Below are 20,796 nucleotides of genomic sequence, written 5' to 3' on the forward strand. Positions count from 1 at the left end.
GTGTACACTTTTTCAGTGTCGAGCGTCAAACAATGCTTTGTTGCCTCATTTTTGATGCTGTAGGATTATGTGGAAAACAAAAACAAAAACAAAATATGAAGACGCTATCTAAAGGTATTGCACAGAGGCATGAATTCTATGTAAATAAAAGTGAAAGAAAAGATGAAAATGTCCTCTTGCAATAACGTCATGTGCATAGTGCAGTATAGAGAGTGATTTTGCCTGCTGATTGGTTTGGGACAACAACAATAAATCCTCTCTATATTCACACAAAATTGTTTTTCTTGGTTTTAGGCCAGAAATCTATCTCACAATGAAAGAAACCTTGAATTCCCATGGGTACAATACATCAAAGTTAGTTTTGACTTGAAAATTTAACTTGTTAAAAGTCAATTCTGTTATGAGACCTCGCTATAACACGACTCCCCTGTATACGTACATAACAGCAAAGATGACTGGGTAATTGGTCAAAATTGATTGTATGTCATGAACTTGTCAATGTGGAACAATACATCCATCCCCTAGGGATATGGTCATTACTTACATACTAGTATCATTGGTTAGGCTTGGTTTTTCAATTTTCTTCCCTTCAAATTTGATGACAATTTTATACCACAAAATAACACTAAACCTGCAAAGGATTCTTCTGGTGATGCTGTGCCCATGCAAGCACACACACTCTTGGGGTATTCAGCATTGAGTCATCCAACAAATTATTCTATTTCTTTTCCCAATTCATACCTGAAGAATCTTAACATCATTGAAAAAATCAGGTGCTATCTGTGCTTCATCCAAGGAACTGCACTAAAATCAAGGGGGAAGAATCTGGATGTTGTCAAGCACTTGTAAATTTTACATGTACCAATTCTTATTAATGTCACAATCTACACATAAATGTAACCAGTGTGTTTGTTAAGAGCAATTGCACATCAAAAGACAAAAGTAATGATGAATTAATTTCAATGCATATGCACCAGATCTACTTGCATCTCTCAAATATGGCAGCATAATGCTATGGCAAAGTCTTTGTAAGGTTCCCGAAGACCATGCTGACATCTTCACATAAACAATTCCATATGAATTTGGCAACTATCAATGGAAGTGTTTTCATATGCACTCATGTAGTCTATAGATGACAAGTCTTTGGGGTTTGTGTATGTTCAAAAAGAAGCAGTGAAAACCAAACAATCTGTCAAATTGATAATTTCACAGCAAAATACTGCATCTTTCCTTGTTTGGCATTTGATGTGTACATTTATAATGTGAAATGAGTGAGGTGATATGTGTTGTACTCTATTAGTGATGTTAGAACGCAATTTTTTGAAGCTTTGAAGGCAACATAAAACTACAGAAACTAATCCAAGTGTGAGCAAGTCAAATCAAATCAAATGTCATTGCATAAATGTGCACAAATATAGCAAGAATCAGCTGTTGCTCTTTGGGCCTTCAGCTAACCTTCTGTTGAGATTCAATAGAGGACATCTCAAGATACACTCATGCTAGAATTACCATCGTAGAGTAGAAAATTAAGAATTCTCTCTAATCAATGGCATAAATCATAATTGGACTGAGCTGATCTTGGTTTCAACGTCCTTCAAATCCTCTTCTGGTTTCTGTGGAACAATGGCACGGCCTCCCTGCTGAAGCTGGACAATCGGTGGAGAAAGTGGAGTCACATTCTTTCTGAGTGTCAGTTTGACGACTGGCTGCTGCTTGACGTGTGTCATTCGCAAAGTTGTCTTGGAGGAGGAAGACGAGGCTGCAAGGGATGTTGATGATGATGAAGATGATGCGGCAGGTTGCCGTGGCGACTTTGACTTTGTTGCCGCACGCTGTGGGCTGACAGATTTGCGTGGTGACCGCAATGCTGCCCTGCTGCTACTTGCAGTAACAGAGGTCAGGGCTTTACGGGTCGGGGGTCGCACACTTGGAACACTGCCACCAGACTCAGCATTGAAGAGCAGACGGTAGCGACGCTGCTGTGACAGTGGCATTATGTTTTGCTTGCGCTTCCTCTTCTCAAATATCTCCAGAACTACATCTGTAAATTTAGAGCAGTTTTGGTGGTTGTTATGCAGGAATACACATAAGTGAACTTTTGTTTATTTTGTATATGCTAATTGGTGCAAAGCAACTTCATCAAGTTTTAGATTTGTTGGTACAAAAAGAATTGCTAATCCATGGCTGATTTACATGTTCTACTGTCACACATAACTAACTATTCCATTAGAAATGCTTAAAAAAAAACCTTAAAGCTCTGCAAGCATGTTACATACTTTCATTTTTTCTATGTTTGCAATGCAGAGGATTATTTCATAATGCAAAGTGACTCTGACTGTTTTTGTGCTTTGATCATCGCATGTGTAATTTTTGTGATAACCATACATGATATGCACTCTTTAAAGAATTCACAAAGTTCAGAGCATTTCTTCCATATACAAATTTGGCATTCTTCATTTCACCTTGCCATAGACATTGCATCTCTACTCAGAAATTCTGAATCATTCAAAATTGATCACTTGCATGAGAGAAACACACTGATAAATGTTTGCAAATCATTTCATTGTTTTTCTGTCCTGTATAATTTTGTGATTGCGAGGGGTTAAGGGCTTGGAACATACCAAGGGTTTCCTCTATCATTGCTGGTAGTTCGTTGCGTAGAACCTCACAGTTTGTGTGCAAGGCTGGGTTCACATTGATCTCAAGAAGCCATATCTGTATTGATAGATAAATAGATAGTGATAGACAGACAGGAAATCAGACAGAGAGAGAGATGGACAGGTAGATAGAGGGATCAATAGACAGATTTATAGATAGATAGACAGAATGGCAGACAGAGGAGGACAAAGAGAGATTCAGGTAAGATTGAAGAGATAGCCAACTTTACACTATAAAGGCAGCTTTTGTGAAGATCTTATGCATGACAGGATACCAAGGTTTCTCATCCAACAGTAACAAAAGGGAGTAAGTTACCAACTGCACTCGTTTTGTTTCGTATCTATTCAATTTCAAGGCAAACTGTAATAAGATCAAGTCCTTTGTCGTGATATGGGGACATTTACACAAAATGGAAAACACTGCATTTGGCAATATCAATCATTGAACACATAGTCTTCCTGGACCATTTGATGGAAATTTCTAGCTAGGAACCTGATGCAGGCTGGTGTCTAGTTTAGCATAGACTGGATAATCATCAGTCCAACGAGGCATCTCAGCCTACACACACTCATGCATCAGATGACACAAGCACAGAGTGACAGCGTGAGATTAGGCTATGCTTCATTTCAGTAAGCAGTTTGAATGAGCGTAGGCAGCATTGGCCTGATTTAGGCCATTGAACAAGAATAGACCACACAGATGTCTACACACCATTGCATTAAATCACTGGTAATATCCAACCTTCCATAAACCACAATGCACACAGCCTTGCTTCCTTTAATAACGATAAAATTCCCCCCACAATTTTAAAAAAAAAAAGAAAAAATGATCATACACGTGGCCTCAGATTTATTGCCAGTACGCTAATGATAATGCATTGTTGCTAGATTTCATCTCCAGAACAGTGTAATATGCTATAACCCACAAATGTAGCATACACAAATGCTTTGTTAGGTTACACACAACACTAGAGGCCTAAGTTCAATTATAACACATACCTTCATGTCTGTATCCAAGAGGAAGTCAAAGCCAAGTAGGTCAAAGTATCCCAACCTGGGCTCAAGCTTGTTCTTAGATGCCAGAAAACACTGCGTCATGATTTGACACATTCGCTTCTGTAATTGAAAAAAAAAAAATGAGATCACGTTTTTCAATGTCCCCTTAATCTCCTTTACTTTCAGAGTTGGGTGTGTTATCTACAGTTATTCTCTCCTTTCCAATTAAATTTTGGTTCTTCCTTGTTTGTGTGTTAATCTCTCCTCCTTCACATGACATCTTGCTTTTATTTTTTCACAAGAAATATATTTTATGTCAACCCTTTTTGTAAGTTGGGCCCTTCGACACAGACTTTTTTTCTTTTCTTTTTATTCTTTAAGGGGGGGCAGTTGACAGCCCCTTCAAAGAGCAAAGGTTTAGAAATTGATTAAACAAATTATTGACATTGTTTTAACATGTCACACTGGTGGCACATTCCTCTAAGGAAAGAACTGACACCTGAGAGGCAAGTTTTGTAGTTACTCAGGATATTACAGAATTATTAAAATACAGATTGGTGATCGCTATTATAGTTTTAGTCATAACACAACAGAAGAAAAAGGGTGTACCTTCAAATCAGTCGTTTTTCGCTATCTGAAATTTGCAGGACACATCATCCAAACAAACAAAAAAGGAAAAAATGTTTTTTATTTAGTTGCAGCAATCTATTACAACTATAGTCCTTGAGGTCGAATGGAGAGAATATTAAAAGCATCTTTCAAAACAGGTTCTCATGTACAGCGACATAATTTTGCTCACTGAAGCAATGTTTGGATGAGTTTTGCTTGTTCATCTAGCTAATTGGTTTGGTTTTGCTTTATTGTAAAAATCAAGGACAATTGCTCTCTCTCAATATTGGTGCAAATCTAATTAAAAAATAGACAATTGAAAAAGTTTGCATGAAATGTGATTGGCATTTTATACATTTATCTTGCTTGTAAGATGGGATAAAACTTGATAGAAATTGAATGTTTCATGTTTTTTCACACACACAGAATGTTAAAAAAAAAGATGTTAGGGAAATTGATTTATTGTGTCTAGGGGAACCAAAGAAAACAAGCTATCCTCAATGGAGTTAGTGATTGACTGATTTTTCGTTAGCAGAGTTGTGTGTTGTGAGAAACCATTATTTGCAAACTATCACAGTGGTGGGAGGAGAAGAATAGTCCAATTAAGCAGAAAAAATAATAATGATAAAAAAAATCAGCTGCCTGGGAAGCTCATGACAAATAAACATTTAAGTCAAGGTCACATTATGATTGTACCTCATAAAAACAAATTTTATCTTCATGCAAACAGGAAGGTAATTGGCATTGAAAGAAGCTGAAACAAACACTCAGTAATTCTCCAGCACATTTCATGAAGTGATCAAAGCTCTGGTATGTACATAGAAGTATCCCTTTCTAGTTAATGCAAAATTTTACCTGAAAGAAGCCAAAGACCCAATCCTTGGCCAGGCCCTTCTCCTCTGCAAGGTTCTTGTTGATGTGGTCATTGAAGTCCTCCATGCTCCACACCGTCTCCTCTTTGATCTCCTGGTAATTTGGATTCTTCTTTTGCTGGTACTGGTAGCAAACATATGACAGCACGATTTCGCATTGATTAGGGCATGATTTATGGTGGTATACTATTAAAGACAGGACACCCTCAAGGGGACCATATGGGAAAGGGGGTTGTATGTTTGCGTTAACGTGAACACTTCACCAGAATTTAACCATGTTTCTCTGCTGCAGTAAAGGGTCTACTAGGAACACTTGAGCAATGAAATACATCTCATTCATCTCTCTCTTTTATTCCAATTGAACTAGCTGAAGAATAACATTGTAGGCACAAGGGCCAAAAGGGAATGTATATCTAATCACTGCTTTGTCATAATCAATATTCCTGAAGCTGCACATTTAATTTTTGAAAGTACAGTAAATATATGAGACAAAGTTCTAGGAACTAAAGAAAGTGCTTTGAGTAAAAAGATACTTCGACTCATTTCACTGAACTTATTCACATCATAGTTGCATGCGTATGTGTCTTAGCCATTAAAGTAAGCATCATCACTGAGAATTGAGAGCTCCTGTTGTGCCCTTGCCTAACTAAATTACATTATCTTTTCTCAGGCTCCAAGCATGAAAGGATGAACCAATTTAAAAAAGAGAAAAAGAAAAAAAAAAGTTTCCAAAAATTTAAGGTTCAAAAGCTTTAAATATGGAAGGACTGACAAAATAAGAAAAAACATGAAAAAATGTAGAGTTCTTTTTCAGGAATCTGTTAAGTGAAATGATTGAAGTTACAGAGTTTTGGATGACTTGGACTCTGCCCCTGGACCCCCAAAGGAGCCATGTGGACCATTTGACAAATTTGTATCCTCTACCAATATAAATGATTTTCTGCACAGTTTGGGAAAAATACAAATCTTTGGAGAAAATGAAATTGTAAATTTTATCCCTTGGGCCAAACCCTAAACTTTACCCCATTAAGTTCGCAATTAGGCCTCCATTGCCAAAATCTTGGGTCTTTATCAACCTCTAAGAGTGTCTACACACTCAACTTTGGGCCTCTTGGGTTGTACCCCAGGAGTTTCCTCAATCATTTGAGTATCTTTTTTAATCCCCTACCCTGAACAAATAATACCTTGCAAGTTTGATCCAGCAATGTGTTTCCAAGAAGGAGGTTAAAATGGTAAAAGTTTGTGGAAGATGCAAAACAGATGACAGTCAAAGAGCCCATTTAAGTCCACTAAAATGAGCTTAAAATGAGCTAAAAATAACAACAACAGCAACAACAAATGAGATAAATTCCTATACCTGATTGGTTAGATGTGTGGAGATGTCCCTGCTGTCTGGGTCATAGTTCTCACAGGAGAGTCTCAGGTAGCCATGATGGAAGAGTACGATGAATGGATTGGTACAGGCAATGAGCATGTAGGAGCGCACATCAAATTTCTTGCCATTCAGCAGAAGGGGATTAGGAATATACCTGTAGTAATTCAAAAGCAAAAATTCAACCATAAAATCAAGGTAGACGTTGGAAAGCACCTTAAGAGCTTCGAAAGACAAAACATTCATTGTATGAAATCTTCACTTTGTTGCTGGGGAAAATGAAAAGACTATACACGCCTTTTTTTATTTCTTCAAAAAATCAACTTTTCCTGTGTGATAGGTTTTATAACTAGTTATTAAAAACACAGAGATATTTACAAGAGCATTGACTTTGCAATGGTAAAGTTGTTGAGAAATATTACACAAGTCACATCGTGTTCAGGTAACCATGGCAACCACTCCAAGGTTAATATGAACCTAATTTCTGTCCCTTTTTTTTTTTTTGCTTGTCTCTGTAGTACTTTTCATCTAATCTGTGGAATAAAGTTTTTGATCTATCTATCCAGTGTCTATCTATCTATCTGTCTATCTATCTATCAATCCATCTTCCCATGTCCATCTCTCTATTCCATCCTTCATCTTTCTTCACACCTTTGTATCAGTCTCTGTCCTGCTGTGTAGCCTCTGATTCTTCTCTGCATCTCCTTGCTGCTACTGGCTGCCTCATCCCTGGCCTGGTACCTCTCTCTTAGCTGTGTGATGTCTCTCACCAAGTAGATACCTTTTCCCTGGTTCATTCCATTTGGTTTGCAAATCCAAATTTCTCCCTCTGTTGACAAATGAGCAAACATATACATCGTTAACATACACTGTAACATAAGTTGACACAAAGCAAAATGAAACAGCTCATACTGGCAGAAAAGAAATACTTAGCTCACTATATCTCAAAATGATTTCCCTTGTGAAAAGCTGATCAACAAACTTAATTCATACTACCAGTCCAAAAATGAATTTGATGTAGTGGACCCAATATTCAGAGGTGACTGGACAATCCCGACAGCAATGAGGAGGAAATTTAAGGAACTTTTGGAAGCTGAAAGCTGACACGATAGCTTCTACAAGGTGGGTAAAGTGGGTACATACACAGTCAAGAAAGAAGTTTGCATGTTTTCAATTTCACTGACTGTGGGCACATTTCTTTTTCTCTTTGCACTTGTATCACATAACAAAACAAAACAAAACAAAAATGTCATTTTCAGACTTTATAATAAATATCAGAAGACCAGTACTTATCTGCTTAAAGGCATCTGCAGTCTGGGAGACACGCCCACCCACACAGCATACATAAATTATGTCGCCTGCACAACTTGCCCACGCTATATGCAAGGCAAGTCTGTTGTGCAGACGCGCTTTGCTCTCATAACTCTTGTGCTGTGCAACACCACAAGTCGAGAGGGCTTACAGTAAACTTGGTATGAATATATCACTTGTGTGTGGGCGTGCCTCCTTTTGACGTAAGTTTTCCAAAATATGTTACAAATCTCACTGAGAATGTTAGATCAAATTTCAGGTTACTAGTCTTATATGGCAAGGCCTAATATAAGAAGGACAATATGACAGATGAATATTGAAGATGGTAGCCAACCTAGTACACAGCAAGGAAGGAATTTGGACCAAACATTTGACAAGTATGTATGACCTGTTTCACTTGGGTTAAATGCTGAGGCTCTCTTTCCCAATACAGATAACCATTTTGCAGAAGCCAGGAAGAGGAAGACTATGGAATCAGATACTGACTGAATGCAAATGACCGCAAGGTAAAAACATCCGTGGGTGCTGAGTCAAACATCTTTTCTAGTCAGCAGGCAGAATGCCCAGCTCAACCACAATTACCTATATTTTTGCTGTTTGTCTTTATGTTTTGAATACAATGTAAACAAGCAAAACCATTACCACACATCTAAAAATAAAAATGTTACATGAATGATGCTTTGATGAATGCATGCAGCTATAACAGCTTTATAAACAAAGGATAACTCAAGAATAGTAAATAAAAACCTTTGAATGTTTCAAAGAAAGCCTCCCTGTCCGATTTGAGATCCAGTATGAAGGATTCTGGGAAGAACTCCTCCATCCGTAACCCAAGTGTGCAGCCTCTACTGCCCTTTGTCCTGTCACAGATTCTCTCATACTCCCTTAGTGTGTTGAATAATCCTGTCTTTGTTGCCAGGATACCACTGTTTGGAATGCGATTGACCAGCTGCTCACCTGAACAATTCAACAGGAGTAAAATGGACGGAAAATATTCAGTAGGATGAACTTTAGCAAAAGCTTTTAACTCTTAATAAGAGTTTTGGAAAAGAAAACATCTTACACTATGAGTATCATGCATGGTATTCGTAACTGTCACCCTTGCTTAAATCAACCTCGCATGAGTCAAAGCGATTTCTTCAGTCCAAATAGATTCGACTTAGGCAAGGTTGACTGTATCTCGGTGAGAGTCAAGTTTGCAGTACAGGTGAACAACTCACATGAACTTCAATTGAGCAAAAACAAAGAAAAAATATTGTCCACCTAACTAACTCAAGGAAGAACAAAAGCCCAAGCCAACCTTTATACTTGGTGAAATTGACACCGCTAGGCTCCTTCTGAGAGACACTTTCATTCTCTTTTGGTTGTTCACTATACTGTATGTAAATCACATTTATGTCAAATCACACACACACAAACACACACACACACACACACACACACACAGAAATAAAACCCACAATAAAATGATGTTGGACCTGATTATTAAGTATTCTTAATGTGGTTGTAGGTGAAAAGCAGGGATTACCAGGTTTGAAGGTGTTGTAGTTGATGCCACTCTTGAGCTCAACCCACTTCAGCTTAAAGTTGTCACTGGTCTTGTCTGTGATTCTCCGCCATCCTCTGGCCAGCAGTGGTCCTTCAATTCTAAAATGGGAGTCCGCATAAGATGGATAATTAAAAAGAAATGAACAATAACAACAGAAAAGAACTATATACAAGTTCCTATAAATCACACAATGAGACAATTAATCATACAAAGGAACAGAGTAGGAATACGGAGATACAGAACAAGAAATGACATAATTGGAAGGAAAACATGAATGAGAAAGGATTAGAGACAGACAGACAGACAGACAGACAATCTGACAGACAATCTGACAGACAATCTGACAGAAAGAGAGAAAGATTGCACATATTGAAGAATATGATAAAAGAAAATGGGAAGCAGAAAAAAAAACACAAATAAGGTGTGCTGCACCATGTATGAATAGATTAGCAATCAGAGAAAGAGGCGTTTGCCTGTGTGTGGGTGTGGGACTCAGCCAGAATTGCAGCCACAGACACCATCACTTGCCTTAATGCATTAATCCTAACCAAGTGAACACATCTAGCTGATGTCAAGAAAATTCTGATGCACTTTGTGTGTGAGTATTTATATACTTGTAGACGTACATATGTACACACACACACAAGCACATAATCATATTATGTATTCACAAAAACAAAAGCATGAGGAAAGTGCAAGGGGATGACCCTGAAGAGTTAAAGAGACTGGGATAAATAAAGTAGAGAGAGAACAAAAGCAGGAATGAAAGCATGGAAATCCAATAGAAATCTGTCAAGAGTGAACTTTCAAGTGCACTCTATTGTTCATACCAATAAACAGATGGATTAGCTATAGTCTCATCAAGGTGACATTAGGAGGCACTTCAGTATCTTGTATGATGTCCTTGTACGCCTACAGGTGGTTTGGAATTTGGCATGAGTTGCTGCGTGCTACACTATGAATAAATAATCCTGGATTTTTCTCCTTCTACGCAGAGTAGAGGGAGACACACAGCTACAGCAAGCAATGCAGCACAAAACATTATGTTAATATTCATCCATTCATCCATGATAACCCACTCATCTATCCCTCTATTCCATCCATCCATAGAAGCAAGTACTCACAGTGGAACCCCGTTGTTGCCTCCAATGTAAAAGGCAGGACTGGTGTCCACCTGCATGACCGACTTCCTGCCGCTGGAGTCAATGGGGCTCTTCCCACCTCGTCCTCCTCCCCCATTCTTCCCTCCTTTCTGCCTATCACCACTGGTCCCCTTAGATTCTTTCAAGGCTGATGAATCCTTCTCTGCTCCACCCCCATTCTCCTCCCTCCGTGCACCACCTGCACCAGCCCCACTTGAGGAAGTGGCCTCCCCTTTGCCATCATCTCCTTCAGCAATGTTTGGGCCATTGTCATGGCAACAAATTAGCACATGGTCATTGCTGTTGTTGTTGTTGTTGTTATTGTTGTTGTTGTTGTTGTTATTGTTGTTGCTGTTGAAGTTTAGATTGAGGATAGTGTCAATATTATCCTCAGGATCCTTAATTTGGGGACGATCAGACACAGATATATTTCCAGTTGTTCCTTCGACACATTGAGGTTTCCATGGAGGCAGATTGTCTTTACCATGGCAACAGTCATTGTAACCTTCATCCTCACCATTATCCCCATTGATGTCTACATTAGCCCGGCTCCAGAGGTCCTCATTCTCCAGCTCATGAGGGAACTCCTCATCAAGCGATGTTACGTCATCATCAACTTCATCATCACATAAGCTGGTTCTGCCTTCAGCCTTGTCAAAATCATATTTCCGTAACATTTCTGTCCCATCAGCATCTCCTTCAATTACCTCACCTTCCAGTCCCATCCTTGAGTCCCCTGCAACATCCAAGACACCTGTTTGCCCATCCCTCCCCATCCCACAGCCCAGAACTTTAAGTCCAGCTTCTATGTTCTCTATTTCCATATCTTGTAGAGTCTTCTCTCCTGTGCTCTTCATGGCCATCATCTCACTTGTATGTTCTTCTTGGGATGTGCCCTTTCTTTCCTCCCCTTCTCCTTCCGTGTCAATGTCTGCTGCTTCTTCCTCTTCATTCTCTTCTCCATCTTCATCTTCATCACTTGGGTCAGCCCTTTCTTCCATCTCCTCCTCATCAACCTCATCCTCCTCAGGCTCCTGTCCTCCTTCAGTCTTGTGTCCCCTCTTTTTTCTCCTCTTCCTCCTTTTCTTCTTCTTCTTCTGGTCAACAGAAAATATGGACTTCTTCCCCGGCTTGTATTTGACACGCGTCCAAGGGTGTTCATCACAGTAACTATGTAAAACATGAGATTTGATGGCAAAGTGTTCAATGAATTTATATTGACATCTACATCTCATATACTTAAATTATGTATGTAAAACATCAGTAACAGCATATGAAAAATGAGAATATTACAAGCTTCTATCTTATCAGTTGTTATACCTGAATCAGATGGATTAAGATTACACAATCTCTCACACTTTTGATCCCTAGAAATATTTGAAATAATCCCTGATGCCATAGTCACCTAATTCTCTCTTGATGGCATTGTATCTGTACTACATAATTCCCTATCTTTATCTATGATTCCCTAACATTATACGTAAACATCTGATAAGCAGTGACATACTTTGATTCTATGCAAATGTAGTCACAGGCAAACTAACATCATTCAGGCACACTTAAATTTAGTAATGATCTTGATCACACGAACACATGATTTAAATATGACTCAAAAGGTATACATTCATAACTAGCTGTAACCTTGTGATATATCTAATGTCAGCAACATTTGTCACAGTGGTCCTGAGAGTATTAACTGAAAAAACAACAACTAAACATTAATCGAGAAAGAATAGAATGCAATCTCAGCTGTGAGATCCAAAGCTGACTACAGGCAAGGCAGTTGGGCCTTTACTTCTACGCAGCCAGCAAGCACTATGTCTTTTTGAGAACATTACCTACGACAGATCCCTTTTAGCCAGGTGTCAATAGACTTGAAGTGGTAGACCATACTGTGGTAGCTCTTTGACACAAATGCATAGGAGTCAAAGATCTGAACCTGACCCTTCTGCCAACGAGCCCCAATGGTCTTGGGCCCATCCCCAAGCCAGATTTCAACATGAACCATGTCATGCTTTTGTTTCCTGGCTGCAGAAGAAAAACAATGATATAGATAAATGAAATCAAAATTAGTCTATGCTTCACAGCATTCTGGCATCACTAACAACATTGATTTGAAGAAATGCAAATGTTACTCACTACAAATATATCAAGACATTTCTGACCTTGGGCACACACTCATATCTAAGATTTCTCAAAACATGCTAACTGCTGATGTTGATATAATTATATCCATACGAAATTCAAAATGAGAGATCAGCTGACACCCTAAAATAGATTATATAACCACACAAAGGTCCATCTAATTCTAGACTTCTATTTGTACATTGCATTCTCCTTCATAATGGCTAGTGATCTTAAGAAATCAAATAATTTCTTCATTTACCCATGAGATATTCAAAAGATTACCTTTTTTGTCAGTATTGCTGCATTCTTAATTCATATGTAGTTACCTTGAGCTAAAAGTGCTGTCCATTTCAGTGCAAATGTCATACTATGAAACTGAACAGTGGCTGAGCCATGTGTGGGGCCAATGAGCAGAAACATACAGACATCAATGGTTCTATGTTTATAAGTCAAGTTTTCAGCTGCGAACCTCTTTTACATCACAGCTAATTTGTAAAAACAACATCTAAAACGAACCCTTTCAACTTATACTATTTGCCTATGATTTGCAAATAAATAAATAAATAAATATGTATGTCAAATCCACTTATATTTTCCTCCAGTGGGAAATAGTTTTAGAGGTTGCTGTTCAGAATGAATCAACTACAGTAGGGTAAATGTTTCTGTGAAACAAACATTTATAATCACTGTCCCTTTTCTTTTCTTTTTTACCTGAGATGATATGCAGAAAGATATGCTGTACAAATTTATATCATAGACATGATTGCAAGAGAATATTTGGTGAGATCAACTCTTTGTGAGAAAATCAGACAAGTTTCATCATGCTGGTGTAAGCTCAATGATCCAAGCAGTGCAGGGGCATTTACCAAAATGGCAAAAGTACTAACTTGAGAAGACACTAACATAGATGCGTAATCTGAGAAAAAGTATAAAGTATAAGCATTATAATGAAGGTGAATTGGCTTATACAGCACAGTATGGGCAGCTGCACAAAATCCTCTTTGACAGAAAGACATCACTGGGGTAGAACTCACTATCATTATTTGTACAAAGTACAATCTTTATTATGAATTTACTGTATGTGAAGGAAATACTTCCATTACCCTGTGGGATTTGTAACACCATTAATAACGCAGCATGTGTAATGTGCAGAGTCATGTCAAGAATTTTCAATTTGAAGAAATTAGAGTTAAGGAAACAGTTACCAGTGAAATGAGTTTTACTAGAATGGCATCACAGCACATGACGTAACAATAGGACATCATTTCAATTCAATCAATGGGATGTCATATCAAGCAATCAATGAAATCAAGGTATGCATGGTTTGTTTGACTTTCATAAGATTTTTTTGTTATCTCCCAGTTTCACATTTTAAAAAGAGAAGTTTGACAAAACTCACACTTCTCATTGAAGTAGGTGCCTGAGATGAAGACTAAGTCCCCAGGCTTCATTTGATCCTCTGTTAGTGTGATGGGGAGTGTGTCATAGTGGTAGGCCTGGTTCCAGGACCCCACACGGAAACCAAACTCCTCCTTGAGGTCCAGCAAACAACGGCGTATCAGGCCACAGCAGTCCAGGAACAGTGGAGCATCATACATTGGAGCTGGAGGAAAAAGAAGGAAAGGCTTTACACATTCATGACAACCATTATTTCCTCTACAATATAGTTCCACTTGTATCACATAGCTTGCATTCAAAATATGCTTGGCGCATAAAGAATACACATCAGAGTTGCATAAGTTCATTCTCATTATCATTTCTTTTTCTTATTATTGGTTAAACTGACAGTGCTTCATTTCAATGACAACATAACAGAAGTATAACATCATTCCTAAATATTCTCTCATTTATTAGTGAGTGATACTCAATCTTGGTAGCTTTCAAGATAAAATGTTGGATATGTCACAGATAAAATCATAAACTCCACTGTGTCCTATGGAACATTTCAGGAAATTAGTTCTGACAGTATACAAGTGCTTTCAGCACTTGACCATCTATACATGTCTTTGCCAAATGTTGCAAAAGATAAAATACATTATGCCCTGTTATCACTGATTTGTATTAGGATTACATAGACGGGTTCTTGGTTTGCAAAAGTCATGTGCTGATTTCTTCAAACAGGTCAAAGTTGCATCCATTGCACTTTTATTTGGGACTTGAGATTTTCAATCATTTCAAGTGATCAACCAGTTCCACATCATTCCAGACAATCCCTTTGGTGTATAGTTGCAGAGGCTCAATGCCATAAACATGTGTGTTGTCAAGAGGCAAACTTGATACACCCACCCACTCTGTGCCCAATAGATACATGTCAGAGAAAGACTTACTGCCTGGAGCATGGTAGCGCTTAGCATATGGTACTCCCATATACTTCTTGGCCTGTTCCAGGAACTTCATCCGCAGCGCCCACATACGGTCTGGGTCCTGCTTCATGGACAGCTCCCTCTCTCGCACCAACTTTTCTTGTCGAATCTCATCCTGGATGAAAAGAAACAAACAGGCGAAATACTCAAAAGCGAGCAAAAAACATTTCCATGTTACACAGATATTTGTCAGAACAGAAATGCTGATTCATGACTATATTGTATGTATGTATGCCGAATATATCGCAAGGATTTTATTTGAGCAAATTTCGCGAGTTGGGTGCTACTCATGAATTAAAAAACATGCCAAAATATTAACTCTCATCCCGACATAAATGTGATGTGCATGCATTAATTTCTCCGTTCAATACTGTACTCCACAATCACAAATTTAACCACTCACGAAACTGTCAAAAAAAAATTTTTTCAAAAAAAAAAAATGATTTGCTAAATATATGGCAATGCATATACAGTATCATAGGAGATTTGTTCATTTGTTTTGTTTTGCTTTGCTTTTTTTTTTTTGAAAGGAGAGTATTTTGCACTAACATTTCATGTTCTTAGCGTATTTTACCTTATTTTTCATTTGCTTTGCATTTGCTTTGTTCTGTAAGATATCACAGTGTTAAAATCTGTAACATAATTGTCATTAACATCACCATGAGCATCCTTCTCCTTCCCATCCTCATTATAAACCACAGGTTTCCCTTCCTATGTCAGCTAGTCTTATCTTTGTGAATATCAAGCATTCCATATGCTAGCAGAAGAGGAGATTAATGCATTATGTACAAGTAATTCACCTGTAGTTTCACTGCAGGGTGGCAAAATGCAATTGATATAAAGGTATGGTAAAATACACATACGGGCAAAATATCTACCAATATCGTTACAAAATACATCATTGTCTTCATAATAATACAGTGGCTCTATCACTTTTGTAGGATTCAGTCATACCTGTATAACATTGGCACAAATTGCAACCACATTAAATGTGGCTGCTGACGGAGTTGCAAATCAACCATTTTGTGGCAGTAAAATATCACCTACTAAACATGTGAGTATGTGTATTTGGATGGTTCTAAGCTAGTGATCATCCATGTGAAATCCACTGCCTGATAATTATTACATGAACAAAAAAAGGAAAGGAAAATAGTTTCATTATCCACTTCAGAATTCTCCTTCACGAAGATTTTGTCAGCCACTGTGGCTCTCATAGAATACCATGATAGAGATATCTCCTGAGATGGCTCTTCTACCAACTGACCATGCTTCTGGCATATAGGAAACTCATCACATCATTTGGCCTTTCAATATTTAGATATTGACGATGAATCATGTTTACAGCCTCAATTTTCTTACTAAGCATAGAAAAATGCAGACTTCCATATACAGGGACCTGCTGGTCGACATGGCTTCACAGGGCAGACCACTGTATGAATTAGACGTATCAATTACTCCCACCTAGTCTGCTTCAATTATGTGCCAAAGCACACACAACGTGGGCTCCCTTAGTAACGGGTAGTTGATGTCATAAGGCATGGGTGAGGCAAAGCTCGTAAAAAAAAATATTTAAAAAAAAAAAATTAAAAAAATTACAGGGATCAATGTACACGTTCATCACGCAAAACACTGCAACAAGTAGCAAATCGTGAAGATTGCCCAATTAATCGTTGCTCCCACCATCAAATGACGTGGCTATATCATGTGCGTGCAGCTCGTGTTTGGTTGCCATAGGAACACGTAATTCATGGCACAAGCCATTGATATAATTACAATGAGGGAGAGAAAGTGAGAGACAAGCGATGGATTATGACTTCATATTGACGGAGTGTGCCTGTACATATGTTGGCCTTCAAGAAAACCACATTTTATGGCCTGCTCCTTGTATTTCAAGGCAGCGGCTCCTTTCAGGAGTTTTCCTTTTATCCATCAATAACCTACGCAGCCTTCACATCAAATAAGACACAAAAACTCCTTGATTTGTTCCTTTTTCTACATTTATCTTCTAGTTGCTGATGGGCATAATAGGAGATTGTTTATATAAGAGATTATCAGTCTCCAAAGTTGTCTGCTTATATAAAGAACTACCACATTATGTCTGCAAATGACAGCTTTAAAGGCATTGTTTACCATTTGCAGAAGAAACAAAATCCCAGCTTTAGTGCTTCAAAATAGTTTTCAAATGTGAGTTAGGGATAGAAACAAGCTATGTAAAAAAAACTGAATTAGTATGATCAATGTTAAGTATTGTTAAATATAGTATACAAAATGTGAACAATAGTTATAATAAGAATGTTTCTAGACTAAACGGTCTACAGTTCTGGTTTATTGAAAAAAAAAATAGTGATATCTCGTTATATTTTAGGCTTTATTCAGAGCTCTACACTAACTTTTTTTTTTTGGAGGCCCAATGGGACCACCAAAATCATCAATTTCAAATTTTTGGTGGCCCGAAAAAAACAATTAAAAACATTAAAAGTCCTTTCTTTTATGAGTCACACACTCACTGTATGCATTTATGCAATTCCGGCTCAAAAAGTTACGAATTTATTGACATACTTTTCAAAAAAATTTGGCGGCCCAAGGCGAGCCACCAAATTTGCCCTTTTTTGAAATTTGGTGGCCCTACTTTCATTTTTGGTGGCCCTGGGCCACCGGGCCACGGATAGTGTGGAGCCCTGCTTTATTGCAATTTTTTTTTATATGCCAGGATGTTTTGTGATACAACTGACCTACACATATGTATCAAATGTGATATCTTGAACATTTTTAAAATTACTGCTCCCAATAGTAAACAATACCTTTAAGCACCAGTAACAAGTTATTGCTCTTTATATTCAGATCACCAGATCAATGTATATTTTTCTTTGATAATGCCATGCAAACTCAAATTTTATATCGTACAGTTGAACTACAGTAGACCATGAATCAGTCAAAACCTGGCAGACTAGTTTGTGTCTGTTTTTTTTTTTTTTTTTTCATGACCATCTTCATTCTTTGCCAATGATCTGCTCAAATATGGTTATTGGGATGATTGTTTAGTTTATTCATATCCAAACTGTATGAACACATAGGTTGTGTCACATCTATATGACTATTCTTGACTTGCAATATATATGACTAACACCTCCATTTTATCATTCATTCATTCCTTCTCTTTCATTAAATTTTGAGGGCAAGAATTTCTGCATGAGGTGTATTCTACAGCAATTAAACAAGTAGTACAGTGATGATATTGCATATGTTCACTATGCACAGAGTTGTACAATTAAGTATGCGTAATAAAAGCAACCTGACATTTCATTGCATGCTGAGTTTGATGCAAAGTCCACATTAGACCAACACTGCTCCTTAAACTGAGAAAGAAGCTTTCTGGGTGTGGCAGAATGCTCAGACTGCTAAGACTGCTCAGATAAACAGTTGCTTCCACATTCTGCTTTCAGCGATTATTTTCCAGCAGACTTTGAAGACTACACAGTTTGCTTTTTAAAATAATTCTTGTGAAATGGGGTGAAAGGTAACCATGTGAAATAATATTTGTGCTACCCTACCACTTCAGCTAAGATCAAACTTTTTACATAAAACTCCAAAACTTAAATAGTGGTACCATTCCTCTGCAGCATTATCCAGTTTTTCATGTGCATCACAGTTAAAAGCCTCATAAAACAAATTTTCAAAATTTGAACAATCCCCTGGAGAATGCTGCTTTGGCCACTCTCATAGAATTCAATTTAAAAAATCAATATTGGTTCACAACGGTAGTAATTAAGAAAACTCCGTGAAAGCTGTTGTTTTCATGAATTTTTGCCCACAAGGCTTTGTGAAGTTAATGACAGGTTTTATTCTATAGATGGTATAAATCAAAGTAAAAGATGCATCACCTGTGGTAGCGGGCCTATAATAATTATGCGCACATATGGAAGTAGCACACAAAATAAGACATCACAAAGAATACACAGAAAGCAGAAAAGCAGAAAAAATACAAGAATTGCACCAAGTGAGACATTATGCAAAATACTAAGAAGGCAAGAAGACCCTATATGTTATCAATTTGAGTAAATGCTACAGCTGAAAAAGAAAAAAACAACAACAACTTCCAGAATGCAACAAGCATGACTTCCTTCATTCATCTAGAAAAATTCCATTGTGAGCAACCATTATGTATTAACTCCACAGTGGTGGTTGCAACTCTTTGTGCTTTATTGGGCTAAATATTAAGTATCTCATGATGATTTGAATGTCATTCAGTATTCAAACAATACATGTTATCGTCCATATATCTCCAAAGAGCTGCTATGAGCAGGTGTCTGAGACATCTCTCTGTGCAAATACTCAAAGCTTTTGTGTACTAGTAGTTTGATATAAACAAGATTTTCTGCATGACATGGATTACCCTTGCACCAATAGATGTTCAACATGTCACACCATGTTGCTTGCTATAGCTCTTGTGAATCCACGCCACTTCATTTGCATGTTGGGGAACTTTTAAGATCCTGTATTTGCATTGCAGATAAGTCATGAAGGATATAAACATGTAGTAGGTGTGACTTCACATGTTTAGTAGAGACAGACATAAAAGGAAATACAGACCCTCTGGTTGTTACACTAAAATAGGTAAAAAGAAATCCGCCATTCACATTCTAAAGATTCTGATATGGCATGACTGAGAGACAGCATGATTATTCACATTAAGAAGGTCATGTCTAACTAAGCCAGGGTTGCTTAATGAGATTGGTGTACGGCAGTGCTGGCATTTAATTTGCTAAAGGTATGGAATGCTGTGGGATCAAAAGCTTTGTTTTTTGAAGGCCAACCCTGAGTAATGAGCAGTGCAAACCTTCAATAGGCACATGAGATACTTAACATAATGACATGTAACTGGGCTTCATCAACCCAATTTGATTGCATGAAATGCTTCATGACCTCATTTGGGCCACATTTCCTGTATTTCCTCTGACTCTCTCTCTCTCTCTCTCTCTCCCTCTCTCTTCCCTCTTTTTCTTGTCTTTCTCTCCTCTCCTCCCTCCTCGCCTCTCTTTTCATACCATTCTCCATCTGTATCTTTAAACAGAGCAAAACTGTTGCCATTCTTGTGGGGTTTGGTTTGGTTTTTCCTGCCAGAGCCAGTATGCAGAGTATTTAGAACCTATCAGGCAGCTTGCACACTTCTATGTATATAAAGAACTCTGTGGAAAATGAATTTTTACTCAGAGTAATATGAAATATTTACCTTTACAGCAGAATGAGCCTTAGCCAGTTTAACAAAACATAACTAGATTTTCCAGTTGTCACACTTTATTCTAGATTCCCTTTATTCCCATAGTAAAATCCTACAGTTAGCCCTTTTGTTGGTGATGTATTATCTCATCAATGTGACATGTTTGAAATTTCCATGATCTTTATGTCTGTGTGGTTGTTTCAAGAAATATCTCACAGTAATTGCTGTTTGAAGTGCATTGAGAAGAAATGACAGTTATATAGTCCTCATATTAAAGTATATACTACAAGTACTTTTGTACTCATGTACTTCACATGTTTAACTTCAAAATCTATTTCAGGCACCTAACAGGACAATGTCATGAGAAATTAGCAACTTCATCATATATCTTGTTTAAAGAAAGTGCAAAATCTCACTGATTTGACTAATGAACTCTGCAAACCTTATAAAATCTTCATATAAATTGGAATCATAAAATACAAATCACAAAAAACACCTTAAAACACTTGCAAACTATTAAAAGTTAAGAACACAAATATGGTTGCATGGGTAAATGATATGTCATTTGTGAAACTAATTT

General features: G+C 37.6%; 1 protein-coding gene across 1 annotated transcript; it reads right to left on the minus strand.

The window, feature by feature from the left end:
• Positions 1-868: 868 nt before the first annotated feature.
• Positions 869-15,681, minus strand: LOC140239107 (uncharacterized). The gene is made up of 14 exons (XM_072318998.1): positions 15,658-15,681; positions 14,963-15,113; positions 14,035-14,238; positions 12,347-12,536; positions 10,861-11,678; positions 10,491-10,755; positions 9,346-9,464; positions 8,565-8,774; positions 7,158-7,335; positions 6,492-6,663; positions 5,118-5,258; positions 3,657-3,773; positions 2,622-2,715; positions 869-2,041 (listed from the first exon to the last, which is right to left on the minus strand). Exons 1-14 carry the CDS (start codon positions 15,679-15,681, stop codon positions 1,557-1,559), a joined length of 3,168 nt encoding a protein of 1,055 aa, XP_072175099.1. The 3' UTR covers positions 869-1,556.
• Between the last annotated feature and the right edge of the window lie 5,115 nt (positions 15,682-20,796).

This window comes from Diadema setosum, chromosome 15, assembly GCF_964275005.1.
Source record: "Diadema setosum chromosome 15, eeDiaSeto1, whole genome shotgun sequence".
Classification (NCBI taxonomy): domain Eukaryota; kingdom Metazoa; phylum Echinodermata; class Echinoidea; order Diadematoida; family Diadematidae; genus Diadema; species Diadema setosum.